At 42.3% G+C, this 23,309-nt stretch overlaps 1 protein-coding gene across 1 annotated transcript in view; it reads left to right on the top strand.

Moving 5' to 3' along the window:
* furinb (furin (paired basic amino acid cleaving enzyme) b) overlaps positions 1-23,309 on the top strand; it is a 69,382-nt gene that overhangs the window by 25,184 nt on the left and 20,889 nt on the right. Inside the window, exons 2-5 of the mRNA XM_069685975.1 lie at positions 2,054-2,152; positions 9,185-9,280; positions 11,462-11,590; positions 11,713-11,789. Coding sequence (XP_069542076.1) covers positions 2,054-2,152; positions 9,185-9,280; positions 11,462-11,590; positions 11,713-11,789 — 401 coding nt within the window. The remainder of the gene's footprint in view (positions 1-2,053; positions 2,153-9,184; positions 9,281-11,461; positions 11,591-11,712; positions 11,790-23,309) is intronic.

The raw sequence follows: 23,309 nt of genomic DNA, 5'->3' as shown, positions 1-23,309 counted from the left end.
ACACTTCTATCTCCGTCTCAATTTCCCAAGACCCACAGACTCTTGGTCTAAATGAGGACATCAGCACTCTAGGAAATAGGTTTGTACCGCAGAAAAGCCACCCCAGTGCCGCACGAATTAGCTTTCTGCCCCGCCGCAATCAATGTGAAAGTGGGTCTCATTAATTTCTCGGGTCACATCCTTCATCGCACCTCAATCTTGCATCATTCACAGGCCATTTCCTCTTACGTGGATTTGGCGTTATTTTCGAGACAGGGTCTCTGTAAGGTCAGTCGCTGATTGTCTAATTTACTGAAGGTGTCACAAAGTCAGCATCAGCTGAGCACAGCCGTGTCTCTGGGGAGAATATATGCCTACAGTAATACAAATTCACCTTTCCGTCCAGCCTTACCTATAATACTTCAGCTGTATCATGTTGCCTATTGTGCATGTTCTGATGGACTATAAAATCCTGTTTTACGTCGACATTTTTCTTGCACTCGCCACATTTTTAATCATTTAAAGATTGTCCTTTTGCAAAGCTGTCCCCACACAAAAGCAGCCTCATTCATCGTTTCCTCTCATAATTATGTTCAACAGGAACTCCAAGGGGATAAAGAGATAATTTTTGTAGAGCACGGAGTAATTTAAGACCAATAGTCGCTCCTTTTATGTGGAAATTATCACAGAAAATGATTTTAAAATCAAGTCCTAATTACAAATATTTGACAAATGAAGTGAAATTGGCCGGCACCGGGCTGGCAGCTTTCTATCAGTGCTGCCAGAAAAGGCCTCAGAGCTGCAGCTTCCAGTCTGGACGGCTTGCAGACAGCCAGCCGGCAGAATCAGCCTGCAGGCCCCAGGAGAGCCTTCCATCCTGCTGCGTCTGCTCTTCTGCGTCCGCACACACATCCATCCTGCCTGGTCGGCCTGTCAAACCCTGCGTCTCCCTCCCACCCTTGCCTCCCTCCTCTCTTCCTCCGCTCCACTGGGCTTGTGAAGGTGAGCCAGTCCCCGATGGCTCTACTGTACAGATTGCAATGCTTCCTCTTCAAACGGAGGCCGCTCTCTTGTGAATAAACCCATGTAAAGAGCGGCTGAGCCACCTTTTGTTCGCCATTTTTTGTCCTCTGCCACACACTTATCTTTGGATGTCTGTATTATTTAGTTTCAATCTTGCTCTGAGGTCAGCTGTCCTTGACCATGACAAGGGGAGGCTCAGTCTGCTCCGTGCGTCACTTAAGAGCAGGGCTGACAGAAAGAAAGCACTCCTCAAGGTTTAGGGCCAGTTTGGTGACAGCTGTCAACCAATTGGTTGTCCTTAAAAGCTCTTTTATGCCCAGGATGTGTGAGGGGAACAATGACAGCAACACGAGGTACGCTTCAGTCCAGCTCTGAAGTGACTCTCCCTCTAATGGATGCATCTAATCATTTTTGAAAGATGGTGTCCATCTGCAGTTGTTTGAGTGATATCTCTCTGTGGGTGCACCTCTGTGTGCGTGTGTCTGACATTTTCTCCAATCTGCAGAGAGCTGGGCTGTCTTCACCCCCATTTCTGGCTAGCGCCTGTTCATCTAGGTTTTGAAGCTGTGCAGGAGCTGCGGGTTCTTTTATCAGCCTTTGTGGAAAAATCTGGAACATAAATCTTTGGTCTGTTCAAACCCTTAAATGGATATCTGCATAGTACTGGCTAGTGAGAATTTAACACCTCATTTAAACATTGATAAAAGACCCATTTTGTTAGCATTTAATGACTACAATTCTCGTGTGGCTTTTACAGCACTTTGGGGGATAAGATTCATGCGATACATTACGAGTGCTGATAAAATAATGGTGGTTTTATCTGTGATAAAGTGAAGAGATGCAAGTCCACCAGCAAATGCAGTGATTGATTCTCTTTCACAGTTGCTCCCAATAAGGCCGGAAAATGTCCATGTGTGTTGTCTCTCTCCAAATTGAGCACTATCCATGCATATGTTGGTGTGCACATGAATGCCCCGGTGAGCACAGAGCGTTATCTGGCTGTCCCTTTGCTGCAGGTGAACTCAATGCCTTTCCCTTTGTGTTTGTGCAGGTTTTTGGAGATTATTATCACTTCAGGCATCATGCAGTGGAGAAGAGGGCTTTGTCTGGCCACAGGAGGATGCACATCAGACTGCAAAAAGAACCACAGGTAAGAGCGGTGTCACTTCTCACACAGCTCATTGCAGCACTCCCCGTTGGCAACAAAAGGGCATGAGACAGATTGGATTACACAAAGAGAGTGTGTAAATCAAAAGAGATAAGGGTGCCAGTGTCAATGACAGCTTGTCAAACTCTGTATTCTTTGCAGTCCACACCGATCCTTCTATCTGTCCCCCTGACCCAACCTTTGGTACCACAGAGCTGTGAATATGCAAAATACATCCTCGCCAACAACACAGCAGCTGGGAGCGTCTGTGTTTGGCCTTCTCCAGCTTTGAAAAATCATTATTTTTATTATTTGTTAACAAGAGAGGAAATTGGCATTCATCAGTGTAAAATCCAAAAACAGATTAAAGAACTTTTTCCACATCTTCTTTCGGGCATCTGGTTCTGCAATTGCACACAGCCCAACCACCAATTTATACCTTGCACACTATGATTCTGATGAATGTTTATTCTGCATATACCAGGTGTAGATGAGTCAGTATGGAAATGCAAACACACTGGAAGGATCTTTTTCTAACTAGGGGATTAAGAGTCTTGCCTCACTGCCTCACATATATCCTTAAATACCTGCACTGTTCCTGCCCAGAAGAAAGACGTGCCAGTATCCACATTCATTCAGTTAAAGGTTAAAAAACAAACAAGGCTCTATTTCATGTCTTCTACCAAAGAGAATTTCACATCGTCAGATTCTGAGGGAAAAATAGGACAGTTTTCTGTTTTTTTCCCCTTATACAGTGACTTTGAGAAAGACAGGAAGCCAGAAAAGCGAGTGGGGGAGGGCAGAAAGCACTTAGTCAGTCCTGTTGTAAATCAGCCTTCATGAATACCACCGACCTGTTTCTGCATTTAAAAGGTTCTTGGCGTTCTTTACAAAATGACGCTCATGCACTGGCTGGGAATAAATGTGATGGTTAATTTTGCTTAACATACTTTACTCTGATTAAATTCACAAAAACACACATTGCACTTGAATCTCTATTAAAACTAATTACATACAATCCAGAAGCCCTCAGATCAAAGCACGTCCACTTGAGCCACCTCACACTTCAAGAGAAGTAATCCTTGAGGAAACACCCTTAGAAAAATATAGTTTATTGTACTTAAAAATTCTTATTGGATGTGAAACTTATAGGTTATTACGGCGCTGTCTTGTGAAGGCAACAGGAGATACGTAAATAACACGTCTTTATATTTACTCAGCATCTTAAAGCTCCTGTGAGGTATTTTTTGCTGGTTATGAAACAGGCTGTAATTAATTCTGATGACTCTGCATGACCTACAAAAGCAAACCAGACCATCAGCGTCAAGATTGATTATTTCTATATAGTTATTTTTAATGCCTGAAACTGCTGGCGGGGGGTAGGTGTCAGAGGAAGCTAACTAATTAACTGTATGCTGCCTTTGTTTACATTTTCCAGGGCAAAAATGTAAATGAGTGATACATATGACTGTTGAATAAAGAGGAGGAGATTTTTTGTTGAAGATAAGAGGTACGGCTTTGTCCACAGGGGGCGCCACGTTCAACACAAACCAAAAGTTCCTCACAGGAGCTTTAAGCTTACATCATTTGGGTTTTGTTATCTCCTCAAGTATGCAGATCCAGATATTTTTCAAGGAAGCAAAGCAAATACACTTTTCAGATGAACTTTGTATTTTTCCTGTTAAATTGTGGGGACGGGCGAGGGGGCGGGCACCAAATGTGTCAAATATAAAGGTTAATATGCTCCATTTTTAAGTCTAAGAATAACATAACCTTTTGCAAGCTGTGCTCATAGGCCTTCCTGTTCTTATTCACACATGATCTGTCGGGGCAGGAAATGTTGTTCGGGCTCGAGTACGTAAAATGCCACACAGGCCCCATTAACCAAACTAGTTGTTTTTCTATTATAATGTTTTTGTGCTTTGTGTGCCAAAATGCAAAATGCTCTTTCACTCCGTTGTTTGTGAATTTCTTGTACCAGCGCCAAATCTATTTGCATTGCAAGACACTGTAAAGTACCACTGGGCTGAAAGGAAAATATGTTTCTTTTTGTGGATGAAATGACCCTTTCAATCTGTCACACATTAGTGACAAGCTTTCGAACTACAAAAAGGCTTTCCCCCATTGATGTCAAAACTAAACATATCCTAGACCTAGAAAAGCTGAAATCCCGGGCAGCAGCAAATAACTGTTTGTGCACCCGCTCCTTCAGTGCTGCTGCCCCCTGACTCAGCAGCACTCCGCTGAAATGTTTACATTGGAAACACTGGAGGCAGCGGTGGTAATTGCTGCTATTTAAAAGCAACTTAAGAGGTACCTGACTGGTGCTAAAAAAAGAGGGCAGTTACGAGGTGAGAACAGACTCGGGCCATCTTGTAGAAAAGTAGGCCTGCCAAGTTGAGCCTAAGGACTTCTCTGCAGCCCCAATCAAGCTGGTTGAGGAGAGGACTGATGTGGTCTGACAGTCGCTGAAGGCCCATGTCATCATTAGTGAGACATGGTGACATTCACTGAGGCCGGTGGTGTCAGGGGTCAGGCTAAATGGACCTTAACAAGGCTCTGAGATTATATGAGTTCAGGTGTCTGTGCGGGAGCTGGTAGAGAACTATGGCAACTAAATGGTTATAAGATTTGCTAAGAGGTCTCCAAAATCTACAAGTAACAAGATTTGGTATGAGCAGTGACAGAGGCAGGGATTTAGTCATTCTTACAGAGAGTGAGGAGGATTTAATGATGTACAGCGGGATTTTAGAGCTGTGTGCATTGCTGAGGGATAGGTTGCAGAATAAACAAACAGAACTAATAAAGAAAAATTCAATAGAAAGTTGATGTCCTCATAATAAGTTTCTGTCTAGGACCGGAATTAATCTGAAAGATGGAAAAGTGAGGTTTACTGTCGGGCTAGATTGCGTATTTCCCTTTCTGTATGAGCTGTTTGGCAATATCGAATGAGAGAGAAAGCATCTTGAATTTAAATCCAAAGCCCTCACAGCAGAGCCAGGGAGATAAAGACATTTTTGACAGAAGAGATTCCATCTCGCAGGATCATCTCAGTGAGAAGTTTAAGCTAACACTGTGCTTGAACCAGCAGCTATTCAGGGCAGCAGGTTTCTGGCAAAGGAGCAACAGTTTGTCCCTAGGTTACCTTCCCCACCCACACAACGAGAAACAGTCCGAACCTCAGGCAAAGCAGGGCCACTGCCAAAACCCGGCGCAGCGTGAGTGAGTGGGTTTGTGTTTACATGTGTTTATTAATGTGCACTTGTGTATTCATGTGTGTGTGAGTGAGATCATCTGAACCCCTGGAAAAGGGTAAAGGAAAGGTTCCGCTTCACCTGGTTGAAAGGAAGTAGATTTAAAAGGTAGTGAAATTCATAATGGTTGGATTTGGATTAGTCGATGCTATGCTTGAGCTTGTTACAGTGTTTCCTCTCTGTAATCCTGCTGCTGCCTCTCACATTACCTCCACTGTGTCCTGCCCCTGCTCCGTGATGCTAACATGCTGCTTATCAACATCCCATTTGAACAATCGCACAGTGGAAAGACGCCATTGGCAGCTGCATGAGCTTTTGCCATTATGCTTGTGAAGGTTGTTTGTCATCTCCTCCCCACGCCCCACACCACCTTCACCACCTTCTCTGTGAAGGAAGGAATTGATTTGTTTTGGGGTGGCTGCTGTTGGTTTTGTAAAAACCGCAGTGTAAGGCAGATTACTCCATGCTGTCTTTCAGAGGGATCTAACCCTACTTCCCTCTCTGTCTCTCTCCCTCTTGCAGTCTCTAGCTGTAGGATTTCATTGTATCTCTACTGTGCTGAGGCTTTACTGTTAAAAGATAAAGCTGGTTATTTTCTGTATTTTTGCTTTTGTCAACAAATCCTTGGAAAAGACCGAATCCAAATACAATGCATTAGTTCATCTCTCAATGCTTTCTGACTCACACTGCTTGTCTATGGCACTCAATCCACAGCCATTGGTTCCTACGGAAGATGATGTTAAATGTGAGTCATAGGAGGGTCAAGAGGAAGCAATGTAGTTATTGGGGATATTTTCAGCAGCGGATTTGGTGCACTAGACATGTTTAAGGCAGTAGTCCTCTTCTCTGCACTGTATATACTGTATATTGCACAGTTAGCTAATGTACATTGCACTGCAGATAATGTACATTGCACTGTAGATAATTTGTATTGCACAGTAGATAATGTATCTTACAGTAAATAATGTATGTTGCACAGTATACTGTACAGTAGATAATGTATATTGCACAGTGAATAATGTCTATTGCACAGTAGATAATGTATATTACAGTAAATAATGTATATTGCACAGTATACTGTACAGTAGATAATGTATATTGTACAGTGAATAATGTGTATTGCACAGTAGACCATGTATATTGCACAGTTGATAATATATATTATATATAACGTATATAATACACTGTGAAATAATGTATGTTGCACAGAATATTGCACAGTAGATAATGTATATTGTACAGTGAATAGTGTGTGTTGCACAGTAGATAATGTATATTGTACCTTAAATAACATACCTTGTACCACAAAAGTATATTGCTCTAGTAGAAATGTGATTTTTGCACAAAGAGTAGTGAGGGAATAGGAGAGGGGGAAATGCACTGGGCAATGTTTATCTAGTAATTTGCAAGAAAAACATTAAATCAAAGATTAAAAGGATTTCTAAAAAGTAAAGTTAACACTATTTATCATCTGATGACCCCTCAAATTTATCTTGCAAGCCCAGGACTACTAATTTTGTGGTAACAGAACATTATACGTCTTTGGTAAATAATGGAGAGAAGATAGGACTAAGCTGTAGGAGAATTTGGACACAAAGAAAAAAACAAAGCTTTGTTGCTTTTGGTCTTTCATGGATTTATTAATGAAAACAAATAGCTCAACATCCCCAGACTTGTCCCTATACCGTCTTTGTTCCATAAACAGTGGAAACACAGATTAGAAGATCAAAGCACAGGCTTTCCCCTCTACCAGTCTCTCTCTCTGCGTCACAAACAATACCAGCACGGCTTCTTCTTAGTCATCAGACAGGAAGGCCCTCAGGACACTGTGCAGGAGATGGAACAAATCGTTTATTACTCAAGTGGATTACCGACCCAGGCCGTGTGGAGACCTCCTTCTCGTCTCATGATTGCAATTTTGTGGTTGTGTTTGGCTGCTCTTTGTCCTCATCGCAGACCCTGGGGCGATGCTTATACTGCATCTCTGTTTTTATCAGTTCTTCATCCCTGACTGGGTCTTTACGGGGTTATTGACTAGACCTTGTTCTTCTCCGTCATTGAGAACCGGTGATCTGGATGAAATGTTGCACTCCCTATTTTATAAGTACACAAAATATCACACAATTTGTCAAATCAGCAGTCATGACTGAAAGTCCATGAAAGTAATGCTTTGTAAGTGAGCAATATAAAAGAATTGTGTTTACTTATATTGAATTATTTGCAATAATTGGTTATATAATTATACGCTATGATTCCTACAGTAGGTGGCTGCAGCCAGATCACGGCCTGGTTTCATGTGTTCAGTTCTAATTGGTTCTGATGATAATGTGGTGCGCAGTGGGCAGCAGTGCAACAAGGTCAGCCATGTGCCGTTATAAATGTAATGAAATGAGATAAATGTTAATTAGTCCGGGGTCACTTGAATAAGGTTAATGGCTTCATTTTTTGAGGCTAAGTTTTCAACTAGGTCAGAAGCTACGCCGCCCTCTATAGCTGTACTGAACATGTTTTTATTCTGTCGGCGCGCTTTGTAAGACCATGTAATCATTAAGAAGCCTCACTATCAGGAACAACTCTGACAGCCAAAAGAATAAAAAGTATTCGTGCAGGAGTTAAAACTGAAATAACAAGTTGTACTTTTAGAATCTGGAGTCGAAACTTTGAGGCACACTTCGCCTGAGTGTTCTTCACACAAAAGTGAAACCAGTTTAAGCTTTGGCACCTTCAGCAAAAACTCAGCCGAGGATGCATTTATCACATAAAGTAATAATGCAAAACAGCATATGCTTACACTGCTGTAAGAGATTAGTGTATCTAGTATGGTTTCACTGCATTTATGCAAATTATTTAAGTTATAGGACATAAAATATGAAGTTATACCGCAGCATCTCCCTGTGCAGACAAAGTGGAAACATTATGTTCTGAGACCTCTCGACCTTGTTGTTTTTCACAGCTTAGATATCAAATGCTCGGTTGTTAATACATACGTTGAATTGTGCCAAATAAATACTTGGCACAAAATTGGTGGTCGGGGTCTGCTGACGGCATATAGTGGCTGAAAGCTGCAGTTTGTACTTGCAGGGATAGTTAGGTCCCTTCACTCATAGGTTTGCTACATTTGTCAATGACACAATACGAGTTCAGAGCCTTTTTTACCTTCGAGTATTTAAGGTATGTGCGTTTAATTATTTAAACATAGTATTGGGTTATTTTATTATTGGCATAAAGTACCTGTCAAAATAATAGATACACTCATGAAGGAAGAAAAGGAGAAAGCTTAGTGGAAAGTCGTTTCACTGGCAAGTTGACAGACATTAATGATTTCTGTTGTGTGGCTTTTGGCAACGATGTTTGGAACCGTTTTCTGCAACTTCGGAACAAAACTTTAAAATGACATTAACTATGTGTGATATTAGCAATTACTGTCAGCCACCCCTACCAGTCCTGTGCATATCCCAGCAGCCTCCAGGACTTCAAAGGCCGCTACTCCAGCACACAGTACAGTCTCCACTTTCCCTCTGCATCTCAGGAATGAGATAAATTAGATTTGCTTCACATCTCTGCCTCTCTTTCTAGTTATTACTTTTTGAACACAGCTGGGGCCGTGTTCTCCACGTCTGCAGCCTGTGGGACACACCACCTATGTGTGATATTAGAACATTTGTAATGACACTGTATCATGTGAGGAAAATTTTGTAAACTACGTTTTTTTCTGTGTGTGTGTGTGTGTGTGTGTGTGTGTGTGTGTGTGTGTGTGTGTGTGTGTCTCTTGGCACCTCAGGTCCTGTGGGCGGAGCAGCAGGTGGTGAAGAAAAGAAAGAAGAGGGATGTCTTCGAAGACCCAACAGACCCTGATTTCCCCAAGCAGTGGTACCTGGTGTGTGACCGTCTCTTATCTTCGTAGCCTATCATTCAGTAGTTTTCATTGTGGGAAATACTTTCAAAATGTTAAAGCTGTAATCTCGAAGATCTCAGTTTCGTTCTCGTTGTTGGCACCTATGGCGATAAACAGTAATGGGGGAGCGCACTTCCCAGATATCCAAACAGTGTTGCATGTGTGACGTCAACAGTTGGCTCCCTTTGTTACGGTTGTAACTCTTGATTTTCCTCGCTGTCGGTCGCTTTCCTTTTTAGACTGTTTGCCTTCATCTGAGCATCGAATTTGTTTCTGTTTCTTTGGATTTTCACTTATTGTTGAAGTTGTATCTGTAGTCATCGATCTTTTCTTTGTTTGTTCAGCCATAGTAGATTACTGTTTACTCGCAACACTTGTAGAGACCGGAAAAGCAGCCGCTTAGCTTCGCCTACCCTCTCTGGCAGACCAACCACTGCTGGGTGATGGAAAACACGTCAGTAACTGGGCGCCGCTTGTGATTTTTTCTGCAAATGTCACACCAGACACCGAGTCTGTAATTCTGCATTCAAAGGCGATAGATAGTGACTTAAAAGAAATGTATTTAAATGAAATGAATTCTTCGAGATGATCTCTTTAAACCTTCAGTAGATGTGTTTCTTAAATGAAAAGCTACATCTAGCCTTACCAACTCTGAAATTCAAAAGAAACATATTCAATAGAATATTTTTCTATACATTTGAACACTTGGAGCTACAGAGAAGGTCTTGTTTTCAGATTTATAATAGTTAAATAATTGTTTCGTTTTTGATTCAAAATCATATTGGATTGAAACTTGAAGGTCTTGTATTCAGCCCTGGCTGAGCAATGAACCACTGAGTTTGCAGCCACGCAGAAGCTTGTGAGGAGACCTGATTGAAAGATGTATTCATTATCGCGGTGGCAGCAGTTATTTATTCCCTTATGGTCAGTCAGATAAGCATAAATTGAATTGCTGTCTTTTGGGCCTTAGTTACATCAGCCTCACCACCGACACGAGGCGAAACATAAAATACAATGCATCCAAGGATGTTGTGTTGAATGTAGAATTAAGTGTCAGGACAGATCCAATACTAAGCTGTATCACCTGTGAAACATTGATAGCAAATGGACCTGGCTCTGTGTCTGTTTCGTGATTCAAAGCTTCTCTCAGAGATGCTTCAATTTGCCCTAATCTTCCCCTTTTTACTTCTTTATATGCACAAAACCTCTGTCAGTGCAGCGGATTAATGACAACCTTGACTATCCCAGACATAAATCAGCAGAGAATAGAAGTTGCAAAGCCAGCTCTGCCATTCAGCATTAAACCTCTAATCGGCTGATGACTTAAAGCCCTTTTTCTCTTCTTTAAGGTTTTCTACACAGCTCTGATTGAAAACTAACAAAGATGGTTTAGCCTAATGCGTACACCACCAGTGCTAATGTCTTTTCTTGGTTATGCAGCCTATTTATTGTTGTCATAGGGCTTTTACTTTATATCAGTTTATTTAGCTACATTCTGTGTACTTAACATTTACTTAGAAATCTGTGCTGAATGCTGTCTGTGAAAGTTCAAAAGCTACATCCAGGAATTTACCGACTCAACGAAGCATCCCGGCATCTTCACAGAAGTGCACATGCGGGAGCTTTGCCCTGTGGCAAAAAAATCAGCAAAGGTTGCGTGTGAAGTTTTTCCGTTCTCCATCTACCTGTTTATCTGTAACCATCTCTCACCTCCGGCAATCACCTCTCGTCACACTCCTCACTCTACAAATTTCCATCATTCATCCACATAATGCTTTAGCGCTCCGTATCCAACGTTTGTCTCCCTCCGCCCTCCTCTCTTAGCTAGCTTTTTCTTGTGCGGGGAAGGCAAATGCTCTCACCGAAGATTTCTGACCTGCAACAGGTTGTCCATCTTCTTGCTGACAGCGTAACATCAGGATGCTCAGACATGTCGGGGTGATGCATTAAACTGGATTTTAGGTGTTCATGAATCACCTTTGATTTTCCCTTTTCTGTCTTGGTGTTTATTTTTGAATTGAGCATTTCTGTTTCCTCTGTGAACATGACATTTTGTAGCGAGTTAAAGGTCTTTGCAGATGATTAAAGCTGTTTTTTTGTTTGTCTGGGGAGTGTCAGTCACAGCAGACTGACAGCTGAACAAAAGCCCTGTGTCTTTTTCAGTCCACCCCAACACATCAAGACCTAAATACCAAGGTAGCCTGGGCTCAAGGCTTCACAGGAAGAGGTGTGGTGGTGACGATCCTAGACGACGGCATCGAGAAGGACCATCCTGACCTCATCACCAATTATGTAAGTCAAAACAGTAAGAAGTACAAAGTAGGATCTCTATTTGTAAACAGCTTTGAGAAAATTGGCGACAAAATTAAATGAGAGCTTGAAGAGAAAGTAAATTCCTTTCATGTCTCTTTTAGGATCCCGATGCCAGCTATGATGTTAATGATGGAGATGCTGACCCCCAACCAAGATACACACAGCGTAATGAGAACAGGTGATTATGCACAGGGATTTTCTTTTTAACTGAACAACCCTCCTCGCCCTTGTTTTTTTGCACTCCCTGTAAATATTTAGTCGACAGGAAATTATACTTGTGAGAAAGCACAACATCTTTACAGCTTTTGCTCCAGTGCCTTTCGCCTGATGCATTTACATTACAAACCAATTATACAGTTTGAAAGCACTGGTGCAGGCATTTTGCAAAGTCTTGAGATATCTTCTCCTTCTTTCCTGCTTGAGTACACAAGCCGCGCTGCTGTAGCTGCTTTTCAAGGTCCAGTCTGTACAGCTCCGCAGCTACTTTGGCACTTCTTTCTTTCTAATACAATACTTGTTTACTTGTCCCCAGTGATTCATGCTCTTCCCTTTCAGTGTTTGTTCATCGCATTAAAACATGGTCTCCACAATTTAATGATGGAACACTAAAGCTCCAGCGCGGGCCAATCCAAAACCTTCAACCCCCTCCCTCCCCTCCTCGCTCTCTCCCCGTTTCTCCAAACACGATTGTCCTCTGCCTTAGTCCAATCCCTCTGGAGCAGATGAGAAGCTACATCTTGCTTCTGAAATGCACAGCAGGATTCGTCTAAAATCTCTCTTTTCTGCAGCAGCCTCTTTTTTTTTTTGTTGTTCTTTGTATGGGTTTCAAATCGCAGCTTCCACTTGCACTTGGTTGGAGGGAGACGTAAAATAAAGCCGAGCAAGTTTTCGCGAGATTGTAGAAACTATTGTTTGAGAGCAGCATCATTTCTGTGCTGCTGTGCTGATTTGAACTCTCACATTGTTTATCTCTCTAAGCTGTATCTGTTGTGTAGATAGTGTTACTTTCCCTGTCCCTATCTGAAATACGATCTATTCATCTGCAGTATTTACTTATCTTGAAAGGGGTTGGCATCAGCAGGTTTCTGAGCAGAGGCCTTGTTCCGCGTCCTTGCCGACAGCTCGAGCAGCCATGCAGAGCGACCCCAGCTCCTCCTGCCAGTGTAAAGTAGATCCCACTCTGTCCTGCTGATGGAACAAAGCACTACTGGAGGGGATCACTCCCTGCCTCTAGTTCACTTCTACTCCCCAGCTGCACCGTTGCTATTACTTCAAACAGACACACACATGCGTAATAAAAACACGGAGGGAACAGATTTGCATGCACACACGCCATGTCAGTGGAATTGGCAAAGCAATTATCTCGGATCGGATCAATTTATGGGCATGGAATGAAATACAAGGGTGTGTCTACAGCGTGCGGCTGCAGTGTTTGAATTGACCTGTGGAAAAATTATATCCAATGAGTTATGTAAATCACCTCAGACTAATACATGCTGACAGTGAGTAATGCGCACAACCCCCTCACAATGAGATGATATGAATATATTCATAGGACAACAAAAAGCAAAGGGGAGTCGGAGGCGGGCGTTTTCCTTCGCCGTGAAGGCCGGTTCATTTGGACAGATGACACGCAAGGCTGATTTCTGAATTCTCGTCTCTGTTCTCCACAGAGATGCTCCGTTCTCCAGAGTTGGCAGCTTTTGTTGGAAGATTTTGTTGAAGGGGGTGCGGGCTAATTTGAAGGCTGGTTGAAGTCTGGCCAAACACGTAATCCCATTTGTGCATCATCACGACCACGTTGGACTTTTTCTCTGTATTTTCTTCTGATTATGTCAGTGTGATGGGGATGCAGAGGGCGCGGTCAGAGCAGAGGAGAGCTGGATTGATTTCACCTCCTGTCCGCAGCCTGTCAGCGGAGCAGAAAAGGCAAGAATACTATTATAAAAAACTGAGAGAGTGACAAAAGGGCAGAACAGTAAGATCCATGTTGTTGTAATGATATTAACCCTGATAATAGAACTGATATTTTACCATTTGTAAGTATTCATCCTTATACAATTCCTCGGGGATTCAATAGATATCTAAACACTTTAATTCATAATACTTTTATACCTGCAAATATTTATAACGCACTTAAAACTAAAATGGTTTGCAAATTTCCAACCGCCCCCTCCGTCGCGAAAACAAAACACTCTGCCATCGTTTAGTGGCAACTTGATGAAACTTAGCTAGCTTGAAATGTAGTAATCAGTGAGAGTAACGTTAGTAGTCAGTCGTGAGTTTGCAAAAATTACGATGACTGTTACAGCTGGCTCGCGCATCGCCGAAGTGGTTGCCATAGGTTGCACATAATGATATGCGTAGCGTCACCCCGTCCATTAACGGGATTGGCTCCTTAGGTTTGTGACGTCTCAAACCTGCCAATCTGAAAACGTGTTGTTCAGCCTGTCCTTGGTACACTGCAGTTTAAAAGCAATCAGGCCCAGTCATGGAGATGACTGCTGATGTTGTCCCTGATATGTCTTGTAGCACATGAAGAACACCACATGGAGATGTTTACAAGGTTAAACACTTGATTCACTGGAAAGGGTCTTTCATAACTGCTAGCATATTTATGTTAGACCCTACATATTGCAACGGCACACCGCACATAGCTGATTTACTCTAATGAGAAGTATATCTCTATGGTATGGTGATTGCATTTTTCCTATCAGGTTGGCTATAACAGCCTATATTTATCTGCAGTATGAATGCAGAAGAACAGGAAATATGGTTTGAGATTCTCACAGCACTATGAATAACCAAACAATAAAAGTCACCTGCTCACTGCCCCCTCTTCTGCAAATTTACTCAGCCACACACACACACACACACACACTACACAAACGTCACACACCCTGCCTCTATCCCTCTAACTTCCCTATAGAGAGTAATTAGCTAAGGAACTTTCCACAGGGGTCCATTAATTGTGATCCACATGCCTCCACCCTATCATTGGGCAGTGACAGCCTTTATTACAAAGTTACCCGCACCGTGTGTTACAGCCTTGTGTGTCCTTCAGTCCAAACCAACCCATCAACACCAGAATACCAAAGCAACTTTAAATTCAAGGCTCAGAACATGAAGGAAGAGATGTGGTGGCTTTTCTGGATGATGGCGTCTGGGAAGGCCGTGAAGTTTTTTGCTCGCTTCCCTCACACTCTCAAATTGCTCTGTCCTTGGTGGCACATGGCTATTTGTTTCCCTGACCGTGAAAGTGCTTCTTCAGCAGAAATACACGGGAGAGGAAAAAATGGTACAAGCACCGAGGCTGTGGAAGACACACATCTAAGTTTGATTTCATTTCATTCTTAATATTTTATTACATCACTCAAGGACAGGCAGGCATCCGCTGTGAGAGGTTGTTAAGGGAAGCCCTGAAATTATTAAGAAGTTAAGCAGTTTGGGACTTTATTTAGTGAAGAATGTACTTCTGAAATGTGAAATCCTGCATGAATAATACATAAAAACATTAGAAATATTAACCGATTATTCTGAAAACTGCACTCACTTCAACAAAGACCTTCATCGCTTGTCGCCTGAGTCAAAATGTGACAGGTGGCTGACTTTTGAGGTGAAATGTTTCTGTGTTTCAGCGTCAACACAACATTTGAAATGTGCCACTGTGGAGTATTTTTTGTACTTAGCTGAAAGAAAAAAAATCTCGTTCCCAATTTGCATTCAGGCTGCAACACCAGAAGAAGGAAAAATGGCAACAGGGCAAAAAAGTACCTGCAGGCACTGTGTCTTTAGCCAAACACTGTCACAGAAGAGACTTCTGAGCTGCCTAATTAAATATGTAAATGTAAATGACAACGCCTGTCCAGGGCTCTGCATGTCCACAGCCCAGCTGTGCACGCGCCGCATGCATATCTCAGTTTGCATTGAGGTTATAAACCTGAGTCATCAAGGGGGTGAGACGGGACAAGTCAGACAGAAGACGAGCACACATCAAAGAGGACAGCTTCCTCCTGCGTCGTCTGCTTTCGCGCCTTTGTTACAGTGTTTGACACAGCAGGTCTCACCTGCGCTGCCTTGACTTTGCTGATGACACATTTCAGAGAGCTGCATTAAGTGGAATTGACATTTCTCGCGCCTCCACATTCAGAAGAGAAGTTGTTTTTCCCTCAGTGGTGTCAGGAGCAGAAGACATTTTTAAATAGACATTCTTTAGTCTGTGCAGCACTTGTGTGGCTAAGTAGCAGAAATTGTTTATCAATTAGGATTGCACATGGAATTCTTTATCCACCCAACAATAAGATCTGATTTCAGTAAGTGAACTTTAGTAGAGGAAATGTGTGTGAACCCTTTCATGAGACTTATTTTTCATTCTGACAAAAGACTTTTTAAGGGGACTGTTTGCAGTTTGAGTGTGGAAGGAACAATAAGTAAACCAGTCAAAGAGAAGGGAACCTGCACACAAACTCATAAATCCTACATTTACTCTGACCATCGCATGCCGCAGATAAATTCCCTCCACTGTTTATACTAAGTTTATCAGTTATTGTTTACAAAGCTGCCACCCTTTGTCAAGCTTAAATAATGTAATTCTGCCTCCCGTCCCCGCGTTTGTTCTGCCGGGGACCGCTTGTTTATATTCCTCACAGCCTGGCAGACTTTTCAGAGGTGATTTTTTTGGCAGGGACCTCACTCTTAAAAACCCGATTCCTCTGGCTCTCTGCCGCCTTTCCTGTGATTATTTTAGCCGGAGAAAATGACTGTTTTCCAGACACTTTGACGAGGTTCAGCCTGTGGTAATTAGAGGTGAGCAGACCCCTTTCTACATGACATCACCGATCACATGGAGCCAACCAATAATATCCTCCTCTGTTGACTGGATGATGCGTCTGCGGTGTAAGACAGTCCAGTTCAGACATGCTCGGTGCTTTTTTTCTCCGCCTGGTCACTTTGATTTTGTATCGTTTTATAGTTTAACAGACTTTATCTAGTTACCCGCACTGAGTGGCTATATATCTCCTTGTTTTCACTTTATCTCCTTTTTAGGCACCTTATCACTGAGCAATGGTCCTTTCAACCACAACAGGCCCATTAAAAAAGTTTATTTCCCCTCCTACCATTGTGTTCAGTATAGCAGAGCGATAATATATTTTATTTAGGGAGTAGCACAGCTGTTACTGTGTTGCCTCGCAGCAAAAAGACATTTCGATTTATGGCCCTCTTCTTTGTAAAGTTAGATTTTTTTTCCCTCCATATCAACGAGAGTTTCCTCCCACACAGGGACATGCGAGTCAGATGGGCTGGATGCTCCATATGGCCTCTAGGTATGGATGCTCATGATAATGCTGATTAGTCGTGGTGTCTTCCTATACATTCTGCACAGAAAACTTTCCCCCAGTGTTACCTTCCTTCTGCCCCTTGTGTTGACACTGTAAGTAAGCAGAGAAGAAAATGATTTAATGTTGTCAAACAGAAGAGCGGAATTTGACAGATCGCCTTCTGCACAAGGCTCGAGACGGCATCTTTGTGTGCGGCTACACAATGACGAGACATCCACTTCACACTCCAGTGTAACCATTTGAACAGACCTGCCCGAGGCCACAGTTGAGCTGAGCCGAGCAGAAAATAGCCTAATCCTTTTGGCAGCCCGAGTTAACGGACCCCATTGAGTCCCTCTAAAAACAGATATAAACCTTCAAAGCAATGCCAAGACACAGATCGTACAGTTAAAACAAGTGCCGGTTAGACAACAGGATCACTGGGGGATGGATAGTAAACACAACCCAAACGATAAATGTGTGTATGTTGTGCTGACATTAGAATACCATCTGTGAACATAAATTCTCAATGCTTGAATACACATCTTATTGTTTTAATTACTGTATGTGAGAGTGTGCCATGTCAGCATGGAGAAATAATGTGCTTCTCCTGCATATCTGCGAATAGTAACACCTACACTTTACTCATCACAAAGAGTACGACTCAGCCTGTTCAAATATCACTGTGTCGGTGGCTCTGCAGGAGCTTTATATAGTTTTTAAAAAATACTGTGATGATGTTATCTGCAGCTCGGGGTGGAACTTGACATTTTTAACAGAGACCCCGCGCTGTAAGCTGCAGGTGTGCAGTTTGAAAGAAGTGGGCATTAACCCTCACAACTCTGAAACAGAAAGAGTTATGGTGCCATTTCTTGGAGAAGCTTCAAATGATAAATATCACTACAATCAACCGAAGCGAAAAGGTTATGTACACCGATCAGCCATAACATGGTCGAGTGAATAACATTGATTACTTCGTTACAATGGCACCTGTCAGTGGGTGGGATATGTTAGGCAGCACGTTGTCCTTGAAGTGGATGTGTTAGAAGCAGGGAAAATGGGCAAGCGTAAGGATGTGAGTGACTTTCACAAGGGTCAAATTGTGATGGCTAGACGACTGGGTCTCTTTCAGCAGGATAATGCGCCCTGCCACACTGCAAACACGGTTTAGGAATGGTTTTAGGAACAACCTAAGTTCGAGGTGTTGGCTTGGCCTCCAAATTCCCCAGAATTCCCCAGCTACTTTTTTCTGTTGTTGATTCTTTTACTTACAAGTTGCGACTCACCTTTCCTCTATATTTTAGAAGCATTCGCCTCCGCTTCAAATCAATTCACGCATGAGAAAGATGCCCGTCTGTCTGTGTCAACCCCGCCCCTGCATGCTCTGAGTGTGTGGGGAGGCGGTGGGCTCAGCTGAGAGGAGAGATCAGATTGGGTGGAGAGCAGACCCCCCTAGCTGGTTCCTTGTTCCCACTGGCTGACTGCTCCATATGTTTGTGTAAAGCCCCGATTGTTCTTCTTTTTCTATCATCATTTGATCACCCACTTCCTTTCCTCTGACTTCTTGAGCTGCTGTAAAAAGTGAGTTTCCCCCAATGGGGGATCAATAAAGTGTATCTTACCTTGTCTTATCTCACCTCTCCAGAAGTTATTTGAACTCTTCACATTTTTAAGTTTCAGTGTGTTAAAGAAAAAATGATGAAATGTTAAGAAAGACGGAGTTATCCGCCCTCTGTCTTTCCCAGTGAATGAAAGACTGTACATACCCAGAGTGCTTGAAAAGAGCTTTGTAATCAGTGATAATACAAGGCTAACCTTTCCACCACCACTCATACCACAAACTATTGAGTAATTTAAACACAGTTATTGTGTAGAGTATAATTAATCCACGACACAGCCTAATCAAACGCTTCCAGTGCTGCCATTTCAAGTCGTGAAATATATTGCCGACCGAAAAATCAAAACCTGCGCTGCTATTTCACAATACTTTATATCCAGCTGTTCTTCCAGCTGCTCAGTGTCCCATCCATGGACTGTATAAAAAGATGGACGATTTGTCAGCTCCCTAAAAGTGAAGCCAAACCCTCTCCATCGCCCCCTGCTGACTGGCTGCAGTATAGGTCATAAAGCCCGCCTCCTCCATGTTAACAGATGGGACATCAGTCAAACTATAAAATCAAAATACACGTCAAATACATTTTTCTCAAACATGGTTTCTGTCATAATAATTAGTTCTTATCGTGCTGATTTATGTCCAAGTGTTCATTTTTCTGAAAAGTTTATTTCTAATTAGTTATTTGATGCTGTAAAAATGATGATTGACAGCTCTGTTGACAAATCCGGCTCCTGCAGCCGATCTGTTCCAGATTAGCAGAGTGGAGGAGGAACAGAGAGAGGAGACGTAACTAAAACAATCACTACAGTGAGACGCATCGTCCATCTATATATACAGTCATTGGTCCCATCTTAAAGTGTCTTAATGAACAAATAGTTCTATATATTATTTAAGTGACAAAAACATGAAATCAGCCGTGAGTCATGCAAGGAGTTTTGCTTTTCAGTCACTGTCACCCCTGAAAATGTTTTTTTTTAGTTGAGGTAAGAGTTAGAACTTTAAGGCGAGTTTCGGTTTCCAGGTAAAGGTCTCGGTTTAGGCTTAGTTTAGGAGGAGATTGAATTTTAGGCTTGGTTTAAGTGACACCTACATTAAGATGACACTGTTCTGTAGGATGTGAGTACATAGATGGAGGATGTATCTGCAAACTGTCCATTAATAGATTTCCTGCCCACTGTATTGACTCTGTATGCTCTGTGTATACATTGCATCATGTTCACAGAGATTATGTTGGGCAACAAGTTACATTCTTCCGTAAATGTCAGAGCAATGACTTGACCAAATATGCCGCCTTGTCCTGAGGAGGAGAGATAAAAGCATAACCTCATTCTGTTCCTTCACTCCTTCAGATTAGATAAGGGAGGTCACATTGGCTGTGAACACGGAGCGTCTTCAGCTCAGCAGCCTTTATCTAAGCTTTGTTTAAGCTCTGTTGGTTCAGTTCTCCATTCTTTGAATTTTGGACAAAGTGTTTGGCTGATGCCGTCCTCCAGCTCTGATGATTTATTCTGTGATTGTCTTTCTTCGGAATGAGGAGCTATTTTAAAATGTTCTGTTGTTTCCCCACGTCACGAACTATAACTTTTTAAACTGCACTGTGTTTGACCTCACAACTTGTTGTTGACACCTCGCGGATCCATTTTGAACGGATGGAGAACAGAGGCTTGCAGTAAAGTGTCTTGGAAATCATTTAATTTCATGGGTATTTGACAGATAAAATTGTGGCTTCGTCTAAAAAAACCCTTTGTCTGCTCTGGCACATCTGAGCCTCACTGGAAATATTAAGCTGTCTGGCTGTGTTAGCTGAATTCAATCCAGGCCAATCACTCATTTGCACACATACGCACACGTGTGCATGCACATGCAGATGGTATTCAGCTTTATCTTGGTGTGTGTGCGGCCTCTCTTGAAATGTCTTCCCAGGCCTCTGGCTCTGTGCACTCTGTGCCCGCTCTGGCTGAATCTGCTGCCTGGCATCACAACTGTGTCCGCAGCTCATTGGTCTGAGGATATGTGCTGTTAAGAGCTCAAAAGCCTGTACATGCCTGTAATTGCAGCTAAAGGGATTGTCATGTAAAGTTTTGACAACCATCAGCCATAATGGACAGACAATAATGCAAGCGATTATTTTAAGTTGTGACTGTGATCGCCAGTCAGATCTTAAAATACAATTTATTCCCCGGACATCAATTCAAAGCATATTTTTTTAAAGGAAAAGCTTTGAGCCATGCTTTGTGTTTGTTTTGTTCTGCAACAAAAGTCATTGACAGGTTATGCTTGAAGCTGCTATTTGCTGTGCTATTCAGCTGCAGATTTCTCCACATTGCAAGCATGTTGTATTCCGGGGCCGAGCCATCTGGCCGACCGTGGTGCTTCTGACTGTGTGTGCGTGTGTTTGGCCAGTGTGGACGGCTGCATGCATTCAGTCCTGTTTATTAAAGGGATTGAGAAAGGATCGGTTCACATTAGGAATCAGGATTTCCTCTGTGTTTGCTCAGTGCTGCTAACGTAGCTAAACCTCAAACTGAAAACAAACAAGTGGAAACTTGTTGAATTCATCATTTCCTGTAAAAACATCTTGTTAATCTGGAAGGCTTTTTACATATATTACATGGTGTGCATCAGTGCTACATTAAGTTAGCTCCTTATATCTTTTATGTCTTCAAATTTAAATCTCATTTGTGTTTGTTTTTTATGTTAAGCAGGCACATTAGAATATATAATCGGTGAAATGGTGCCAAGACTGTCCTGAAGAGTAATGCCCAGATTTTCCACCCTGGCTTCCTATACCATAATAAAATATGCTCACATGTATTTCGTAGTGAGGTAGAAGACTCGCAGAAAGGCTAGTGGTCTGATAGCATTTTTTCTTCTTCTGCCTTGTGATGACTGACAGCCACTATTCAGCACCCACTCTGTACTGTTTCAACACATAATAACATGTCTGATTTGTATGGACGAGCCTGTGCAGCCAGTCAGTCGGAGATTGTCAGGCGCACAGTGGTGAGCTAACATGTAATGAGTGGGCAGGTCTATTCCTCTTTAGTGCTGCTTATAAACTCGCTAAAAGCTCTGCTCAGCACTTAACATGCAGACAGAGACGTCCTGCCGCACAGAGATCAACATATCTGGAATCTGAATAAGTGAGACTGCGCCTCCAGCTCTTTCAACCGCTACATGTTTCTCTGATGATTGAATAAATGCCATGATGAATTGTAATCATTCCTCATTTGGTCGTTATTGAAGCTGCCTTAAAATACAGCTCAAATAAATCGTCTCACCACTTAATAAGTCCCAATTTAACTACTGAGTACTTAAATTGTTCTTAAGGGAGCGGTTAAGTCGACCGCTGACGCTGTATGAAATAAGCTAGTTAGCAGTAAAGCACTGAAGTTTAACCTCCTGATAGCAATGATAAGAATTTAATTGCCTTTGTGATATATTACACTCTGCCATATGTTGTGCCAAGGTTCCTGTATAAGGGCATATCTGTCAGTGAGAAATAAGCCCTGTCAGACCAGCTGATTACTTGTTAAGAACTCACTTTAGTGCTTGTAGTTGTTGACAGCCCTGGTCATGTGATAAATCATTTGTTAGGAGGCGATTCGTCTGCACCTTTTTGTTCTTAGACGCTTTAAATCATGAGGAAAAGAAAGACAGGAGAGGAATTAGGACGAGAGCCACGGTGATCCTCGCCAATGAAATGTTTTTACAGTGAACAAAAGTGAGAATTAGCGGGTGGGGAATATATCAGCGAGCTACACAGAGTCTAATCAGGATCCCAGCTGGAGGCGTCGCCGCGCTCCGACCCTGTGAGGCGACTTTGTCCTCTGCCGCTTCATCAGGGGAGGTTTGGAGATCAAAAAGGTACTCCTTTTTTTTTTAGGACTCTTCCTAAACAATGCTGTCGGTGTAATTAGCTCCATTCAGATAGCGTTGGCTCAGCACGAGCCAGACACGAGCGTGAAACTGTACACCTCCTAATCAGGTATCTGCACTGTAATCAGGAGACGATCTTAATGACCCGTGTTAAATGCCAAGCGCTCATTCGGCTCTGTCTGATCTCACCGCTTCATCCCCAGAAGTCAATGAAACAAAATTAACCCATTTTACTAACAATGACCTCCTCAACTAAATCACGCAAAGCAGTAAAGGTTGTAATTTTGTCTTTGTCTTCACTGAAATCAGATGTGTAATTGAGCAGGCTTTTTAGGGTTGGGGTGTTTCTGTTTGTGTTTGACATCCTGACACGGCTCTGCTGGGAACCTGTTCTGATCTGTGAAACTCAAGGCTTGCTGGAGGTATTAATGAGCGAATCAGTGAATAATTCATGTACATCAATAGCATCAAGGTAAGGTCAGGTTAGTTTAAGTCTTTGGCTTTTTTTTAAACTCTGTATTTATCCTCAGGTTACTATTGATTGGAGGAGCCTGTGGCCTGATTGACAGGAGGAAAGGGAATGGAGGAGCAGTGGGGAAAAGAGGAGCTGTGCTTGACAGAAGAGGATTGTGGAAGTGTTATATATTCTGTATATATTACATAGATGTCAAATGTTTGATAAAGTATAGATGGAAAAATAAACATGAATCTGAAACAGGTTCATTTTCCATGAATGTTTTTTCTTCTTGGAGTTTGCCTTGGTGCTGCATTAATAACAGTTCATAGATATTGGTTAGAGGCAAAGTTAGCTGTAACAGAAAATCCTCATAATAAAACAAGCAAGTAGCTAAATCAGTCTTGAGTTGGTATTTATTGAGCATCAAAC

This window comes from Semicossyphus pulcher, unplaced genomic scaffold (genome assembly GCF_022749685.1).
Source record: "Semicossyphus pulcher isolate SPU_LCO1_2020_fin unplaced genomic scaffold, fSemPul1.0.p SCAF_8, whole genome shotgun sequence".
Classification (NCBI taxonomy): Eukaryota; Metazoa; Chordata; class Actinopteri; order Labriformes; family Labridae; genus Semicossyphus; species Semicossyphus pulcher.
The sequence above is the reverse complement of the archived record's forward strand: the minus strand, read 5'-3'. Positions and strand labels throughout refer to the sequence as shown.